Below are 14686 nucleotides of genomic sequence, written 5' to 3'. Positions count from 1 at the left end.
TGAGCTTATAGCCTTTATCAAAATGAAAGTATGGGTATACAACATTACCTTCCGATGGTTATTCAGACCTCATTAGACTCATCTCTGTGTAGTGATCTGTACATCTGCGCATACTCCAGGGACTACAGCATAGATGTAACAGCCACAGCATCACTGGAGGGCAGCATCAGAGACGGGTATAAAGGGTCCGACCCAAGGGAGGATCCGCCTCTTTGAGAATCACAAGGCTAGTGAGCAGCAGCACACAGACAGCTCAGTATAGGCAGTTTACCTTAGTTTCACTGGTGATACCTCTTGGCTGTATTACATCTAGTTGAGCTCTGGAAACAGAACAAACCCTTTGAATAAAGTATTTGTGTTAACTGGAAGTCTACAATCTTTATTCAGTCTTAGAGAATAACATATGGTACCAAGAGTGATATCAGCAAGCTAGCTGGACACCAGCAAGAGAAGAGAACTTAAACCAGACACTCGACCAAGGAAGGCCTCGCAGCATTTGGACCCTTCGGATACCAATCGGCACGATGGACCCAATCCAAGCTTCACGCCTGCTCAAGACCACTAGTAATATGCATTCCAATTGGAAACTTTTTACACAACAGTTCAATCTATATCTAGAAACTAAGGATCTGACCTCAGTGCCTGATGCCAGGAAGATAGCCTTGCACTTATCCCTGGCAGGGCCGCAGGCATTAGAAATATATAATTCCTTTACCTACCTGGAAGGGGAGGACAAGGGCAAGCTGGAAATAATCATCAAAAAAAATTGAAACCCACTGTCAATCTGAAGTCAATGAGATATTTGAAAGATTCAAGTTCACCAGGCGCTTGCAAAAACCGAGAGAATCTTTCAGCAGTTTTGTGACTGAATTAAAATTACTAGCTCAATCCTGCAACTTTGAAAACCTCCATAACTCCCTCATCAGAGACTAGATAGTCAATGGCATATCGAATGAGGGACTCAGAAAATCTTTATTAAAACGAAAAGACCGAACCCTAGAAACGGCCATCAAAGATGCTCTACTCATGAAAAAAGTAAAGAAGTATATGAGGAATTTACTTACCGGGACCAAGCCTTCACCACGAGGTTGAGACTGTCAAAATGGTGGCCCAGGCTTCCAGAAGGCGCTGCTCTAGCGGCAATCCCGCGCGCGCGAACCTGGATGCATACCACACGCATGCGCAGTTCTCCCGAAGATTCGACATGGAAGAAAGGCCTACTGCGCATGCGCGAGCGTGGAGGGACAGCGTCATGACGTGTCCCTGCTGTGGACACGCCCACTTAAAAGGGCAATGTCCAGCTTCTGGCAATGTTTAAAGTGTGACAAATACGACCACTTTGCCTCAGTGCACAGCTGCACTGAAAATGAAGACCACAAGACAGAAACACATGAACATCAACGTAAAAAGCATAGACTCAACGTGGGCACAAAAAAACCAATGATGACTATTCTTCGGACGAGGACAATCTCGCTTGCGGCAACTCGCTTGTCGTGGACACGATCGAGACAATTGAGGAACCTGGCGCAACAATCGGCACACCTCACCCGGTCAACAGCATTGATTCCAGCAGTGAGTGGACTGCGACTGTGCAAGTCAACGACTTTCCATTAGTCTTCAAGCTTGACACTGGTGCCTCAGCTAACCTCCTCACTAGCAAGGATCTCCATTCGATTCCAGGAGACCATGAAATAATACCCGCTGCATGTCGGCTGAAGGACTACAACGACAATCAGATAATCTCAAAGGGATCATGCCATCTCCGGGTGGACAACAAGACGATACACAAGCAGCTGCGATTCGAGATTGTAGACAACAATAAATCATCACTGTTAGGCCTCAGGCCTGCAAAGACTTGCGGCTGGTACAACGCATCTACTGCACACCCAGGATCCATCAAGCCTGGAAGCTGAAATCCACAGCATGCCCAAGAATCCACAAGAGTACCCCAAAGTATTTAAAGGCATGGGCACCCTAGCCTGCCAATACAAAATCATGCCGAAAACAGACGCCAAACCCGTCATTCAGCTGCCCAGGAGGGCCCCAGCTCCGCTGCGGGAGAAGTTGAAAGCATTCGACAGACTGCAGTCACAAGGCGTAATATCGCGAGTCATGCAGCCGACTGACTGGGTCAGCTCTATTGTCTGCGTTAAGAAACCTTCTGGAGATCGTCGCATATGAATAGACCCGAAGGACCTGAACCGAACATTTGCCGGGAACACTACCCCATCCCCAAGCGTGAAGAGATCACATCTGAGATGGCGAATGCTCGTAACTTCACCAAACCCGACCGCCTCGCAGGGGTTTTCACAGATACAGCTCGATGAATCAAGCAGATTACTGTGTACGTTCAACACGCCATTTGGACGTTTCTGCTTCAATCGCATGCCCTTCGGCATTATCTCTGCGCCAGAGATCTTCCACAGGATAATGGAGCAAATGACTGAGGGTGTCAGAGTCTATGTGGATGACATCATCGTATGGTCCACCACTGAAGAAGAGCACCTCTGTCGTCTGAAGAAGGTGTTTCAGAGGATTCATAAACACGGTTTGAAACTGAACCAGGCAAAATGCACATTTGCGCAGGAGTCTATAACCTTTTTGGGTGATACCATATCATCTCAGGGTGTCAGCCCTGATGAGGCGAAAATCGCTGCGATATGGACCATGAAGGCGCCACATGACAAGAAGGCGGTGCTACCATTTCTGGGCTTCGTCAATTTCCTCGGCAGGTTCATCCCAAACCTGTCCGCACGGCCAGCAGCTTTACGCAATCTCCTACGAAAGACCACAGTTTGAGTGGACACAACGTTACCAGAATGAATGGGTGGATCTCAAACAGAAACTGACGAGGGCACCGACCCTTGATTTTTTTGATGCAACCAGACCTACCAAGATCTCCACTGACACCAGCCAGGACGGGATTGGCGCCGTTCTCCTCCAACAGGACGACCAGTCTGACTGGGTCCCGGTGGCATCCACGTCCAGGGCCATGACCGCAACTGAGTGCAGATATGCACGAATCGAGAAGGAATGTCTCTGACTCCTCACTGGGATTCTGAAGTTCCACGACGACGTGTACGGCCTGCCCACGTTCATCATGGAAACAGACCACAGACCGTTGGTCCATATCATAGACAAGGATCTGAATGACATGACACCTCATCTGCAGCGTATCATGATGAAGCTGCAAAGGTATGATTTCACCCTAGTATACAGCCCGGGAAGAGACCTTGCCATTGCCGACGCACTGTCCTGATCAATTGGCACTGACAGCGCACCACCAGCCCCCGTCAGAGAAATCAGGGCCAAAAGTTATGCACGGAAAATTTGCCTGCTTCGGATGAGAAGCTTCGCCTAATCCGACAGGAGACGCTGAAAGACGCAACCTTATGGAGAGTGCTGCGCCTACTTCAGCACGGTTGGATGAGGGGACAATGTCCACAATTTCAGAATGTCAAGTTAGAATTGATTGAAGTTGATGGCCTCCTGCTACGCAATGCGCAGATTGTGATTCCGCCCACTCTCCGCGCTGAGATGCTACGTAAAATTCATGAAGGCCACCTAGGAATTGAGAAATGCAAAAGGCAAGCACGACAGGCTGTGTACTGGCCCGGCATGAATCAAGACATAATGGACATGGTCATGACATGTGACACCTGTCAAAGACATCAACCCGCACAGTGCAAAGAACCACTGCAGCAACAAGAACTCACAATGGCGCCGTGGACAAAAGTGGGCATTGACCTATTTCATGCCACAGGGCGTGATTACGTCCTGATCATGGACTATTACTCAAACTATCCGGAGGTACTGAAACTCCCTGATCTCACGTCTTCATCTGTCATCAAGGCATGCCAGGAGACATTCGCGTGACATGGAATCCTGCGTGTGGTGATGTCGGATAATGGTCCCTGCTTCGCGAGCTGGGAATGGAGTTCTCAGACAGCTACAGCTTTCGGCATGTAACATCCAGTCCGTGCTACCTACAGTCAAATGGGAAAGTGGAAAAAGGTGTCCACATCGTTAAACGACTCATTAGTAAGGCAACAGATTTGTGCTTGGACGTCAACCTAGCTCTGTTATTGTACCGAGCAACCCCATTGAGCTCAGGACTGTCGCCAGCGCAGATGCTCTTCGGCAGAGACATCAGGACAACCCGACCGGCGATACAATTCCGAGACCCCGACAACGCTCTGGTCCTCGACAAAATGGGGGTACTATGGTCCAAACAAAAACAATACTACGATCAACATGTGAAGCCACTAACAATAGACGACATCGTCAGAATCAAGGACCCAGAAGGCGGATGGTCTGAGTCAGCCATGGTGATCAGGCAGGAGGCACAGCGGTCCTACATTGTCAAATTGTCAGTGGGTGTACTTTTTTGCCGTAACCACCGGGATCTGTTAGTGATTCGACCTACAACGCCGGTGTTTCCCACACTGGACTTGACTGAGTCCGTTTGTCCACAGGACGTTCCTTGCGACACAATGCCAGACGGTACTCTTGATGACATCAAACCATCATCCCTACTACCACCGTTAAGGCGCTCCAGCAGAAACCGTAAGGCACCCGACTGGCTAGGTTTGTCACGACACTTCAACACACGCACAAGGCGAATATGGACATTTCTCACGGTGGACTCATAACGCAGTTAATTGTTTCTGCATTACTTGTATCATTTTCACAGTGTGCAGATTTCCATATTCTCACCATTTGTTATGTACAGTTTTCTTGAGGCCAGTCTCGAAAACATGTCAAATAAAAGGGGGGGGGGGAAATGTAATGATCTGTACATCTGCACATGCACCAGGGACTACAGCACAGATGTACAGCCGCAGCATCACTAGAGGGCAGCATTAGAGATGGGTATAAAGGGTCCGACCCAAGGGAGGATCCGCCTCTTTGAGAAGCAAAGGGCTAGTGAGCAGCAGCAGACAGAGACAGCTCAGCATAGGCAGTTTATCTTAGCTTCACTGGTCATACCTCTTGACTGCATTACATCTGGTTGAGCTCTGGAAACAGAACGAACCCTCTGAATAAAGTATTTGTGTTAACTGGAAGTCTACAATCTTTACTCAGACTTGGAGAATAACATACCCTGGAGCTGATTATGTTGAGTCATTTAAAAAATGCAAAGACCCATCTAGGGATGTCCATTGAATCTTTTAAATGTTTACTTCTAAGGAAACGGGAGACCAAAAGGGACTGCAACATAATTAACTTTATTACCTTGTGAACAGTGAAACAAAGCAGCCATTTTGTGTTTTTTTAACTGTATGAAGGATGCTGTAAGAAGCCATCTTGTGAGTCAGTGTGCCGAACCCCAGGAAGAACTCTTGAGAAACATCAACTGAGAAGGTTCTTGATCTAGAGAGAACAAACAGGAAGGTATTAAGAAATCAACTGATGTTTGATGTGTTGGGCAGGCTGGGTCGATGTGGACTGCACTCGATGAGATGCAACACGATTTTATTTAACGTCTTATCTATTATACATGTTCAACTGTGGGTTGACACTATGCTGACTTGACTGGAGACCTAGTGATAGCCTAACCAGACTTTCTAGCTACCGCATTGTTTGCACTGGCTAGCTCACGATCTCTGACTGTCTCAGAGGCTGGGTCCAGAGAGAGCGGGAAACCTGGTGCTCTCTGGCTTTATAGTGGTAGTGTCCTGTCTGGTGATTGGCTGCTCTGTTCTGTGTGCTTACTGGTCATCCTGTGTGTCAATCACTGCCTGTCTGCACTCCATTATATACATAGATGTATATTATGACATCCTTTTTTTTGAGATAATAAATATTAAGGTGCGTGTGGATGTGTATATGTGTGTGACTATATACAGAATGTGCAAAAGCGAACGTATATACATAGGTAGGTGTCGCTAGTGCAGATATAGGGCAGATGAAACCGTAAATACAATATTTACAGGTCAAAACGATGAGGTAACAAAATTGTGCAAAAGTTCAGTCTATAAGTTTAGTCTTTGTGGCGGGCGACGAATTCTGGTGGATCGCCGCAAGGGTATATCAGGGGCCGCCTGCACTTGGATAGGTGGGACCGCCGCCAATATGATGGTCGCAGGGGTCGGCAGGATTGCTGGTAGATCGGTGGCCTCGTGGTAGGGCGCGTCCGGAGGGAGCATAGTGTGTGGCGGGACTTCACGGTCAGGTGGCGGGCGTGGACATCTGCGCAGCGCCCGTCTGTTGCGTCGTAGGAAGGAGCCATCAGCTATGCGGGTGAGGAACGATCTCGGGGCCACTTGCTTGACCACCACAGCTGTGGCTGACCCGCCGTCAGGCAATTAGACACGAACATTGGGACCAGCTCGGGGAGATCCTTGGCATGAGCGTCATATACTGATTTCTGTTGGGCCCGAGACTGCTGCATCTTTTGTATGACTGTGAGATGGTCATGGTCTAGAACTGGCTGGAACCGTGGTTCGCAGAATGCGATTCATGAGCATCTGCGCTGGAGACAACCCAGTGGACAGCGGGATTGCCCTGTATGCCAGAGGCGCCAGGTTGAAGTCGGAACCTGAGTCTGCAGCCTTGCATAGCAACCTCTTGACGATATGGACCCCTTTTTTGGCCTTCCCATTTCACTGCGGGTAGTGGGGGCTGGAGGTGACGTGACGCAAGTTGTATAGCCAAGCAAAATCAGACCATTCCTGGCTGTAGAAACAGGCACCGTTGTCACTCATCACCGTGAGCGGTATCCCATGCCTGGCGAACGTCTCTTTGCATGCTTTAATCACCGCCTTTGACGTGAAGTTGGACAGTTTCACCACTTCTGGGGAACTGGAGAAGTAGTCGACCAGGAGGACATAGTCACGCCCCTTGGCGTGGAAAAGGTCGACACCGACTTTGGACCATGGGGAGGTCACTATCTCATGTTGCTGAAAGTTTCTTTGGGTTGAGCTGGCTGGAATCTCTGACATGTAGGGCAGTTGAGGACCGTGCTGGCAATGTCCTGGCTGATGCCCGGACAATAGACTGCCTCCCGAGCTCTGCGTCGACATTTCTTGACCCCCAGGTGACCCTCATGGGAGTTGGCCGAGAACCATAGCTCGCATGCTCTGCGGAATCACGGTCCTATTGAGCTTCATGAGGATGCCATCCACCACCTTCGGGTCGTCCTTGACGTTGTAAAACTGGGGACACTATCCCTTCTGCCAGCCATTTGTAAGGTGTTGCATCACTCGCTGTAGCAGAGGATCCTTGGCCATTTCCTCATGAATTTGGATGACCCTAATCAGAGGCCGGAAGGTTGGAGCCGCACAATTGCACCTCTGCGTCGATTTGGCAGACAAAGTCAGTTTGTTGACATGGTGTGGTGATAGACCTGGAAAGGGCATCTGCAACAATGAGTTCTTTTCCTGGCGTGTAGACAAGTTCAAAGTCATAGCGCCGTAGCTTGAGAAGGATTCGTTGTAACCGAGGTGTCATGTCGTTTAAATCCTTCTGGATGATGTGGATTAATGGCCTGTGGTCCGTCTCAACCGTGAATTTTGGGAGGCCATACACATAGTCGTGAAACTTGTCGATTCCGGTTAGGAGGCCCAGGCATTCCTTCTTAATTTGAGCGTATCGTTGCTCAGTGGGCGTCATGGCTCTGGAGGCATACGCAACTGGGGCCCAGGATGAGGAGTCATCCCATTGGAGGAGCACCGCCCCAATACCATCTTAGCTCGCGTCAGTGGATATTTTGGTCTCCTTGGTTGGGTCGAAGAACGCCAGAACCGGTGCTGTGGTGAGTTTTGCCCTCAGCTCACGGCATTCTTTCTCATGAGCGGGCAGCCACTGGAATTCCGTCGACTTTTTGACGAGATGGCGGAGGACTGTGGTGTGGGACGCCATGTTAGGAATGAACTTCCCGAGGAAGTTGACCATCCCTACAAAACGGAGGACCGCCTTCCTGTCCTCTGGGGTCTTCATGGCATTGATCGCCGAAACATTGTCAGCATCTGGCCGCGCGCCTTGCTGCGAGATGTGGTCACCAAGGAATTTGATGTCTCATTGACCGAACGAGCACTTGGCCCTGTTGAGTTGGAGACCACGCTCATAGATTCTGTAGCATACCTGCTTGAGGCGATCGATGTGTTCTCGAGGAGTTGTGGACCAGATTATGACATTGTCAACATACACTCGCACCCCCTCGATACCCTCCATCATCTGTTCCATGATGCGGTGAAATACCTCTGAAGCAGAGATTATGCTAAAAGGCATCGGGTTGTAGCAGTAGCACAGCTTGCGACTGGATGCATCCAGCTGTATTTGCCAGAACCTCTTGGAGGCGTCCAGCTTCGTAAAGAATTTGGCATGAGCCATCTCGCTGGTCAACTCTTCTCGTTTTGGTATCGAGTAATGTTCCTTCATGATGTTGCGGTTTAGATCCTTGGGGTCGATGCAGATTCGAAGCTCCCCTGACGGCTTCTTGACGCAGACCATGGAGCTGACCCAGTCCGTGGGTTCTGTGACCTTTGATATGATGCCCTGGTCCTGGAGGTCCTGTAATTGCTGCTTGAGGTGGTCCTTGAGGGGTGCCGGCACCCGACATGGTGCGTGAGTTAGAGGGGTGGCGTTTGGTTTGAGCAGGATTTTGTATCGGTGTGGGAGCGTGCCCATTCCGTCGGACACGCTGTGGTACTGCGTGATGATGTCATCAATTTCAGCCTTGAAGTTTTCATCAGGTGAGGCCGTCGCCTCTGGGGATGACATGGTGTGAAGTCGCTGAACTAGGTTCAGGAGTTTGCAGGCCCGAGCACCGAGCAGGGATGCTCTGTCAGGTCCTACGATGTGGCTTTAATTGACTTATTGGACACTCCGAGTTGGCATGAGCCACTGGCAGCTATGGCATTGCCATTGTAGTCAAGGAGCTGGAAGGCCATTGGAAGAATACTTGTTCTGACACGGATGGTGTCGAGATCGGATTTCGAGATGAGGTGTGACGATGCGCCGGTGTCCAGTTTGAACCGGATGTGAGCCTTGTTAACTGTGAGGACAGCACACCACTTGTCGTCGGGATCCACGCTGAGGATCGAGAGGTGCTTCACTATCTTGGAGAAAGGCAGCGCATGCTTCGTAATGATGCCCACCCGGTATGGGGATTTAAGGCCCTCAGCATCAGGATCTGTTGGGCTGTCGGGGTCGGAGTCTGGCGTGCCGTGCTGTATTGAAGGGACGCTTCTGCACCGTGGCTGGGATCGCTGGCTGCTGGGCAGTGGAGCAGATCTGCAGAGGGCTGCGTAGTGGCCAAGCTTGCCACACTGTAAAAACCGTCGTGATTTTGCCGGCCATTGCAGCTTTAAATGGGCGGAGCCACAATTTGGACACGTCATGGCGCCAAGGTGAGCGCATTCCGTGCGCCATCGGGCATGCGCAGTGCGGTTGTATGCACCTGCGCTGACTGATTGTTGGTCTCGCGTGTGAAATGGTCACTCTCATCGATACGTAGGCCCTGCATTTATGCGATAGCCGGAAACCTGGTGCCCTCTGGTGGCAGTGTCCTGTCTGGTGATTGGCTGCTCTGTTCATTGTGCTTACTGGTCATCCTGTGTGTCAATCACTGACTGTTTGCACTCCCATTATATACATAGATGTATATTATGACAATGTTCTGCCAAAAGAGTCCAGGTGCCAAAGGTGAGGGAAGCAAAAAGAGGGAAAAACATCTTTACCTCGTCCTTACCAATTTGTCTGCTGCAGATGCATCTGTCCATGACCCTGTCGATAGAAGTGACCACCGCACAGTCCTTGTGGAGACAAAGTCCCATCTTCACGTTGACTGCAGAACCACTGCTCTACTAAACAGAACCTCAAGTTCAATCCCTTCACTTCAGACAAATGGAACTCAAGCAGGGGGCCGACAACAATATCTCTGAGATTGATTAGAAATCTCATTTTTATGTATCTTTTTCCTTTATCTGCATTTTAATAACTTCATCACTTTTGCCTAGGTAACTTTCAGCAATAAACTAACCTAACTTGTTTAAGACTAAAGCTAGTCTGCTAGGTTATTTTCAAATTGAACCACTCGTAAATTAAAAGGGGGTTGCGTACATACACACATTCTTAACTCTTTAAGGCTACGCCTTTTACATGGTCGTAACATCTGCAATGCTGTATATTAAATCTAACTAACCTTCATTCAAATTAGTAACACATCATTTGAACTTTGGACAATTTCTGAAAGCGAGAACGTGAAAAACACCCTTGCATACCAAATTATAAGGACGGTATATTTTTTAAGTGTTAAAAATAATGATCTGTAATAAGTTTGATTGTTCACTGTCTACCAACAATTCGGAATCATGTACCTCCGTTAATTTACCCTGGAAATACATCATCTAGACTGTTTAAAGCAAATAGTTTTTAATAGAGATGCTGCTATGATTAGAATAAGTCACAGAAGAAAAATTGTGTTTGACAAGTTAATTGGTGTTTTTTGAGGTGGTGACTGGTCGGGTAGATAAGGGTAACAGTAAATGTATATGTGGGTTTACAAAAGACATTTGATAAGGTGTCATGCAGAAATTAGGGGCTCAGGGTATTTTGAGGTGAAATATTTGTATGGATCTAGAGCATTGGTTAACGGATGGGAAACAGAATAGGAATAAATGGTGCTTTTTCAGCTTGGCAGTCTGTGACTAGTGATGTGATGGAAGGGTCAGTTCTAAGGTCTCAGCTATTTACAATCAGTATTAATGACTGGATGAAGAGACAGGGATATATGTATCTATATTTGCTGATGATACAAAATTAGGTGGGAAGTTAAGCTGTTGAGAGGACACAGTGGCTGAAAAGAGATGTAAACAGGTTAAGCGAGTGGGCAACAGGGCAGCAAATTGAGTATAACGTGGCGAGTGAGAGGTTATACACTTTTGCCATCAGACTAGAAAAGCAGAATTTTTTTAAAGCATGTAACTATCGATGTTCAAAGAGATTTGGATGTACAACAGGGAACAGCAATTTATCTTGCAATTTCAGCAGGTAATTAAGAAAGAAAATGGTGTTTAGGCCTTTATTGCAAGGAGGCTGAAGTAAAAGAATACAAGAAGCCTGCTTATAATTGTATTGGCCTTTGGTGAGTCTACGGGCGCGATCTAACAAAGGTTTCTAAGGGCACAGAGCTCAGCGTAGCCGTTTAGACTGTGGGAGAGGCCAAAATCAGAAACCGTGCCGGGGCCGATCGTTTTGCGATCTAACCTGCCCGCTCCCGTTAGCTAAATCAGGATGCCACCGTGGTGCGAAACCAGTAATCGCTACTTAAAGCCAATCTCCATACAATTAAGGGGAACGACCCCCTATCTAACAGCCTCCTGTGATCTAACCATCTCCCCAGCAGTGGTCATGTACACCTTTTTAATAACTTGGAGCTGGTGGAATGGCTGCTCAGGGGAGCAGGAGATGGGCTGCCATCATTGTGGGGGGCGCCCAGGGCTGGGGGTGCCAAAGTGCCTGTGGATCTGACATGCCACCCCCTGGATCAAATGTACCCATAATAGGAGCAACCCCAATCCCTGCCTGTCTGAACCACCGACCATCCATAACTCTCACTGACCGTGGAGGCCTCTGGCTGTGCGGCTGAAGTTTAATGCCAATAAGGAATTGGCAATCATAGTTAAGTGAGCACTTCACAGCTCCCAAGTAGATTCCTGTGGTTAGGCACGCCATGTAGCATGCGGCAGTTATTGCCTACTTAGACCGTAATGCTTGGACACTGCCTGAACACTGCAGGAAGCAACACCACGGATGCAGCAGGCAACATCGGAAAACCCAGGGGCTGAGCCTCAGCACTCAGGACGTGTCCGTGAACAGAGGGTGGTGTGTGCACTGGGGAGGGGATATGGACAACAAGATGTCTGGGCAGCAGGATTCTCCGCCATCAGTGGGGTATCCCAGGCTAGGGGGCATGAGCGGTTTAAGTGTTGTTCTCCCTTGTTAGTATGGGCTGGTGAGCACAGTCCTAACGAATCAGCCAATGGGATCATCATTTGTGGCGTGAATCCTGTGCGGCATGTGGACCAATTAACGTTTTCTAGCAGTGACGGCCTGGCCGGGTCGAGCATCTGGAAGCATGCAGCCATTCATGCTCGCTACCACACTTAGAATTTTTACATTAAATCGTGGCCATTTTGTGAAATTTTGGTCTCCATATTTAAAGAACATTGGAGCCAGCACAGCAAAGGTTCAGTAAATTGACCCTGGAAGAGAGGATTGGCCTATCACAAAAGGCCAATAGTATCTATAAATAGATAAATAGTATCTATATTTTCTAGAGTTTGGAGGAAAGGTCTTCTCATCAAAATATTCATGTCTTTTAAGGCACTAGACAGGGTGGACAAAGATTGTTTCCCGTGGCTGGAGAATGCAGAGCAAGGTGGCACCGTTTCAGGATAAAGCCTGATCTTTTAGAACTGAGACGAGGAGAAATTTCTTCATTCAATAGGGTTCCGTATCTTAGAATTCTCTACCCCAGAGGGTGTATATGCGGTATCACTGAATAGAAGATTCAGACATTGATTTTTCTAGAAATGAAGGGATATGGGAAGCAGACAGGAAAATGGAGATGAAGCCCAAGATCAGCAATGATCACACCAAATGTTGCAGCAGGCTTGAAAGGCCATATGGCCTTCTGTTCTTATTTCCTATGTCCATATTACATAATATAGCTGCCATTGGTTTTAGCAGAGCATTGAGTAAACATTAAATGCAACTTAGGCAAGAATAATTTTCAATGGATCCTCATCATTTCCTCCTCCAGTTATCCAGTAATTAACCTTAAATAATTTAAAAGGACACATTCATAAAATTATTCTATTCTGGAGATTCTTGTAATGATCTTGAGTTATAGTTATCTGCCAATTAATTTAGAAAATTGTCCTTTAGTATGCTGAAGCTTTCACTTGTTGATATTTTTTTAAATGTTATTTTTCTGTTGCATTTTAAATAGGATTCAGAAGGAGTTGATATTATGTTGGGCATATGTGCGAATGGACTGCTCATCTACAAGGACCGTCTCCGAATTAACCGCTTTGCTTGGCCAAAAATTCTTAAAATTTCTTACAAACGAAGCAATTTTTATATTAAAATCCGACCTGGAGAGGTAAGAATTTATCCATACGTCAATTTGACATATTTAGATTTCACAATTTATTTAAGACTGATGGGATGCAAATTAAATGGATTGCAATTAATAATTTGAGCAAGGTTCATGCTCCATTCTATTTGACTGTAACAACAGTACACTCTGAGGAGGGGGGTGGGACCAGAGGAGACCACCTGCAATGTTGTAAATACACAGGAAGCTGCCAAAGTGGTTGGCAAAGTGTCCACCTAATCTTTGTTTTTTCCAGTATATAAGTCACTGGACTATGAGCAGTACTAAATTAGAGAAAATGCATGTAATAGTCATCTCAAATGGAAGAGGCTCTGTCTGGAATTGCTATAAGTGGAGTTAAATGAACTGGTGTTGTACATCTTGCAGTTGCATAGGTAGTAGGACGAAGAAAGGAAGGCATGGTATTGCAGAGGCATTCCATAAAGAGAGGTGGAAAAAATGTGCATGTGGTACCATAGAACCATACAATTTCTACAGTGCAGAGGGAGGCCATTTGACCCACTGTGACTACACTGACACTCTGAAAGAGCGTCCTAACTCGGCCCACACCCCCCCCACTACTTGGGGCCCACTCCCTCGCCCTATCTGGGCCCACACCCCCGGCCTGCCTAGGCCCACTCCCCCGCGTTGCCGAGGCCCACTCCCCCGCGTTGCCGAGGCCCACTCCCCCGCGTTGCCGAGGCCCACTCCCCCGCGTTGCCGAGGCCCACTCCCCCGCGTTGCCGAGGCCCACTCCCCCGCGTTGCCGAGGCCCACTCCCCCGCGTTGCCGAGGCCCACTCCCCCGCGTTGCCGAGGCCCACTCCCCCGCGTTGCCGAGGCCCACTCCCCCGCGTTGCCGAGGCCCACTCCCCCGCGTTGCCGAGGCCCACTCCCCCGCGTTGCCGAGGCCCACTCCCCCGCGTTGCCGAGGCCCACTCCCCCGCGTTGCCGAGGCCCACTCCCCCGCGTTGCCGAGGCCCACTCCCCCGCGTTGCCGAGGCCCACTCCCCCGCGTTGCCGAGGCCCACTCCCCCGCGTTGCCGAGGCCCACTCCCCCGCGTTGCCGAGGCCCACTCCCCCGCGTTGCCTAGGCCCACTCCCCCGCATTACCTATTCCTGACATCAGAAGATTCCTATGGAAGAGACTTTCTCCCTGCTTAGTCCACCAAGCCTCTGAAGTGGGCCAAATTGACAGTCTGCCTCTTCCATGTTGACCCCTTCTCTGGCAAGAAAGCTTTGAGGTCAGAGCGCATAGATTGCTGAGTCAATGTTCTATCTTCAGATTTTTCTCTTGGCACTGCCTCCAGCTATGCCTCTGTGGTTCGGGAAGCTTCTTTCTAACTGGTCTACCAGAATAGTTCCAGTTATTTATCTTGAGCAGGAGGCCGAAATGTGGTGTGAAGGGTTCCAGAGCGAGATTTAAAATATTACAGGAGGTAGATTTCCAGAAGGGATGAAATCAGTTTCAGTATGAGAAATATACTAAACAACTGTCACAGGAACGATGGGCTGAATGGTTTCCTCTATAAAATAAAGCACTTGCATTCATAGCTCATTATACCAATGGGACTAACATTCT

At 48.4% G+C, this 14686-nt stretch overlaps 1 protein-coding gene across 31 annotated transcripts in view; it reads left to right on the top strand.

The window, feature by feature from the left end:
• epb41l2 (erythrocyte membrane protein band 4.1 like 2) overlaps positions 1-14686 on the top strand; it is a 270752-nt gene that overhangs the window by 206802 nt on the left and 49264 nt on the right. For all 31 annotated transcript variants that reach the window (XM_038799827.1, XM_038799837.1, XM_038799828.1 and 28 more), the window contains one exon: positions 12959-13111. In XM_038799827.1, the coding sequence (XP_038655755.1) occupies positions 12959-13111 (153 nt within the window). The remainder of the gene's footprint in view (positions 1-12958; positions 13112-14686) is intronic.

Source organism: Scyliorhinus canicula, chromosome 6, assembly GCF_902713615.1.
Source record: "Scyliorhinus canicula chromosome 6, sScyCan1.1, whole genome shotgun sequence".
NCBI classification, from domain to species: domain Eukaryota; kingdom Metazoa; phylum Chordata; class Chondrichthyes; order Carcharhiniformes; family Scyliorhinidae; genus Scyliorhinus; species Scyliorhinus canicula.
Note: the sequence above shows the minus strand (reverse complement) of the source record. Positions and strands in the feature narration are given on the sequence as shown.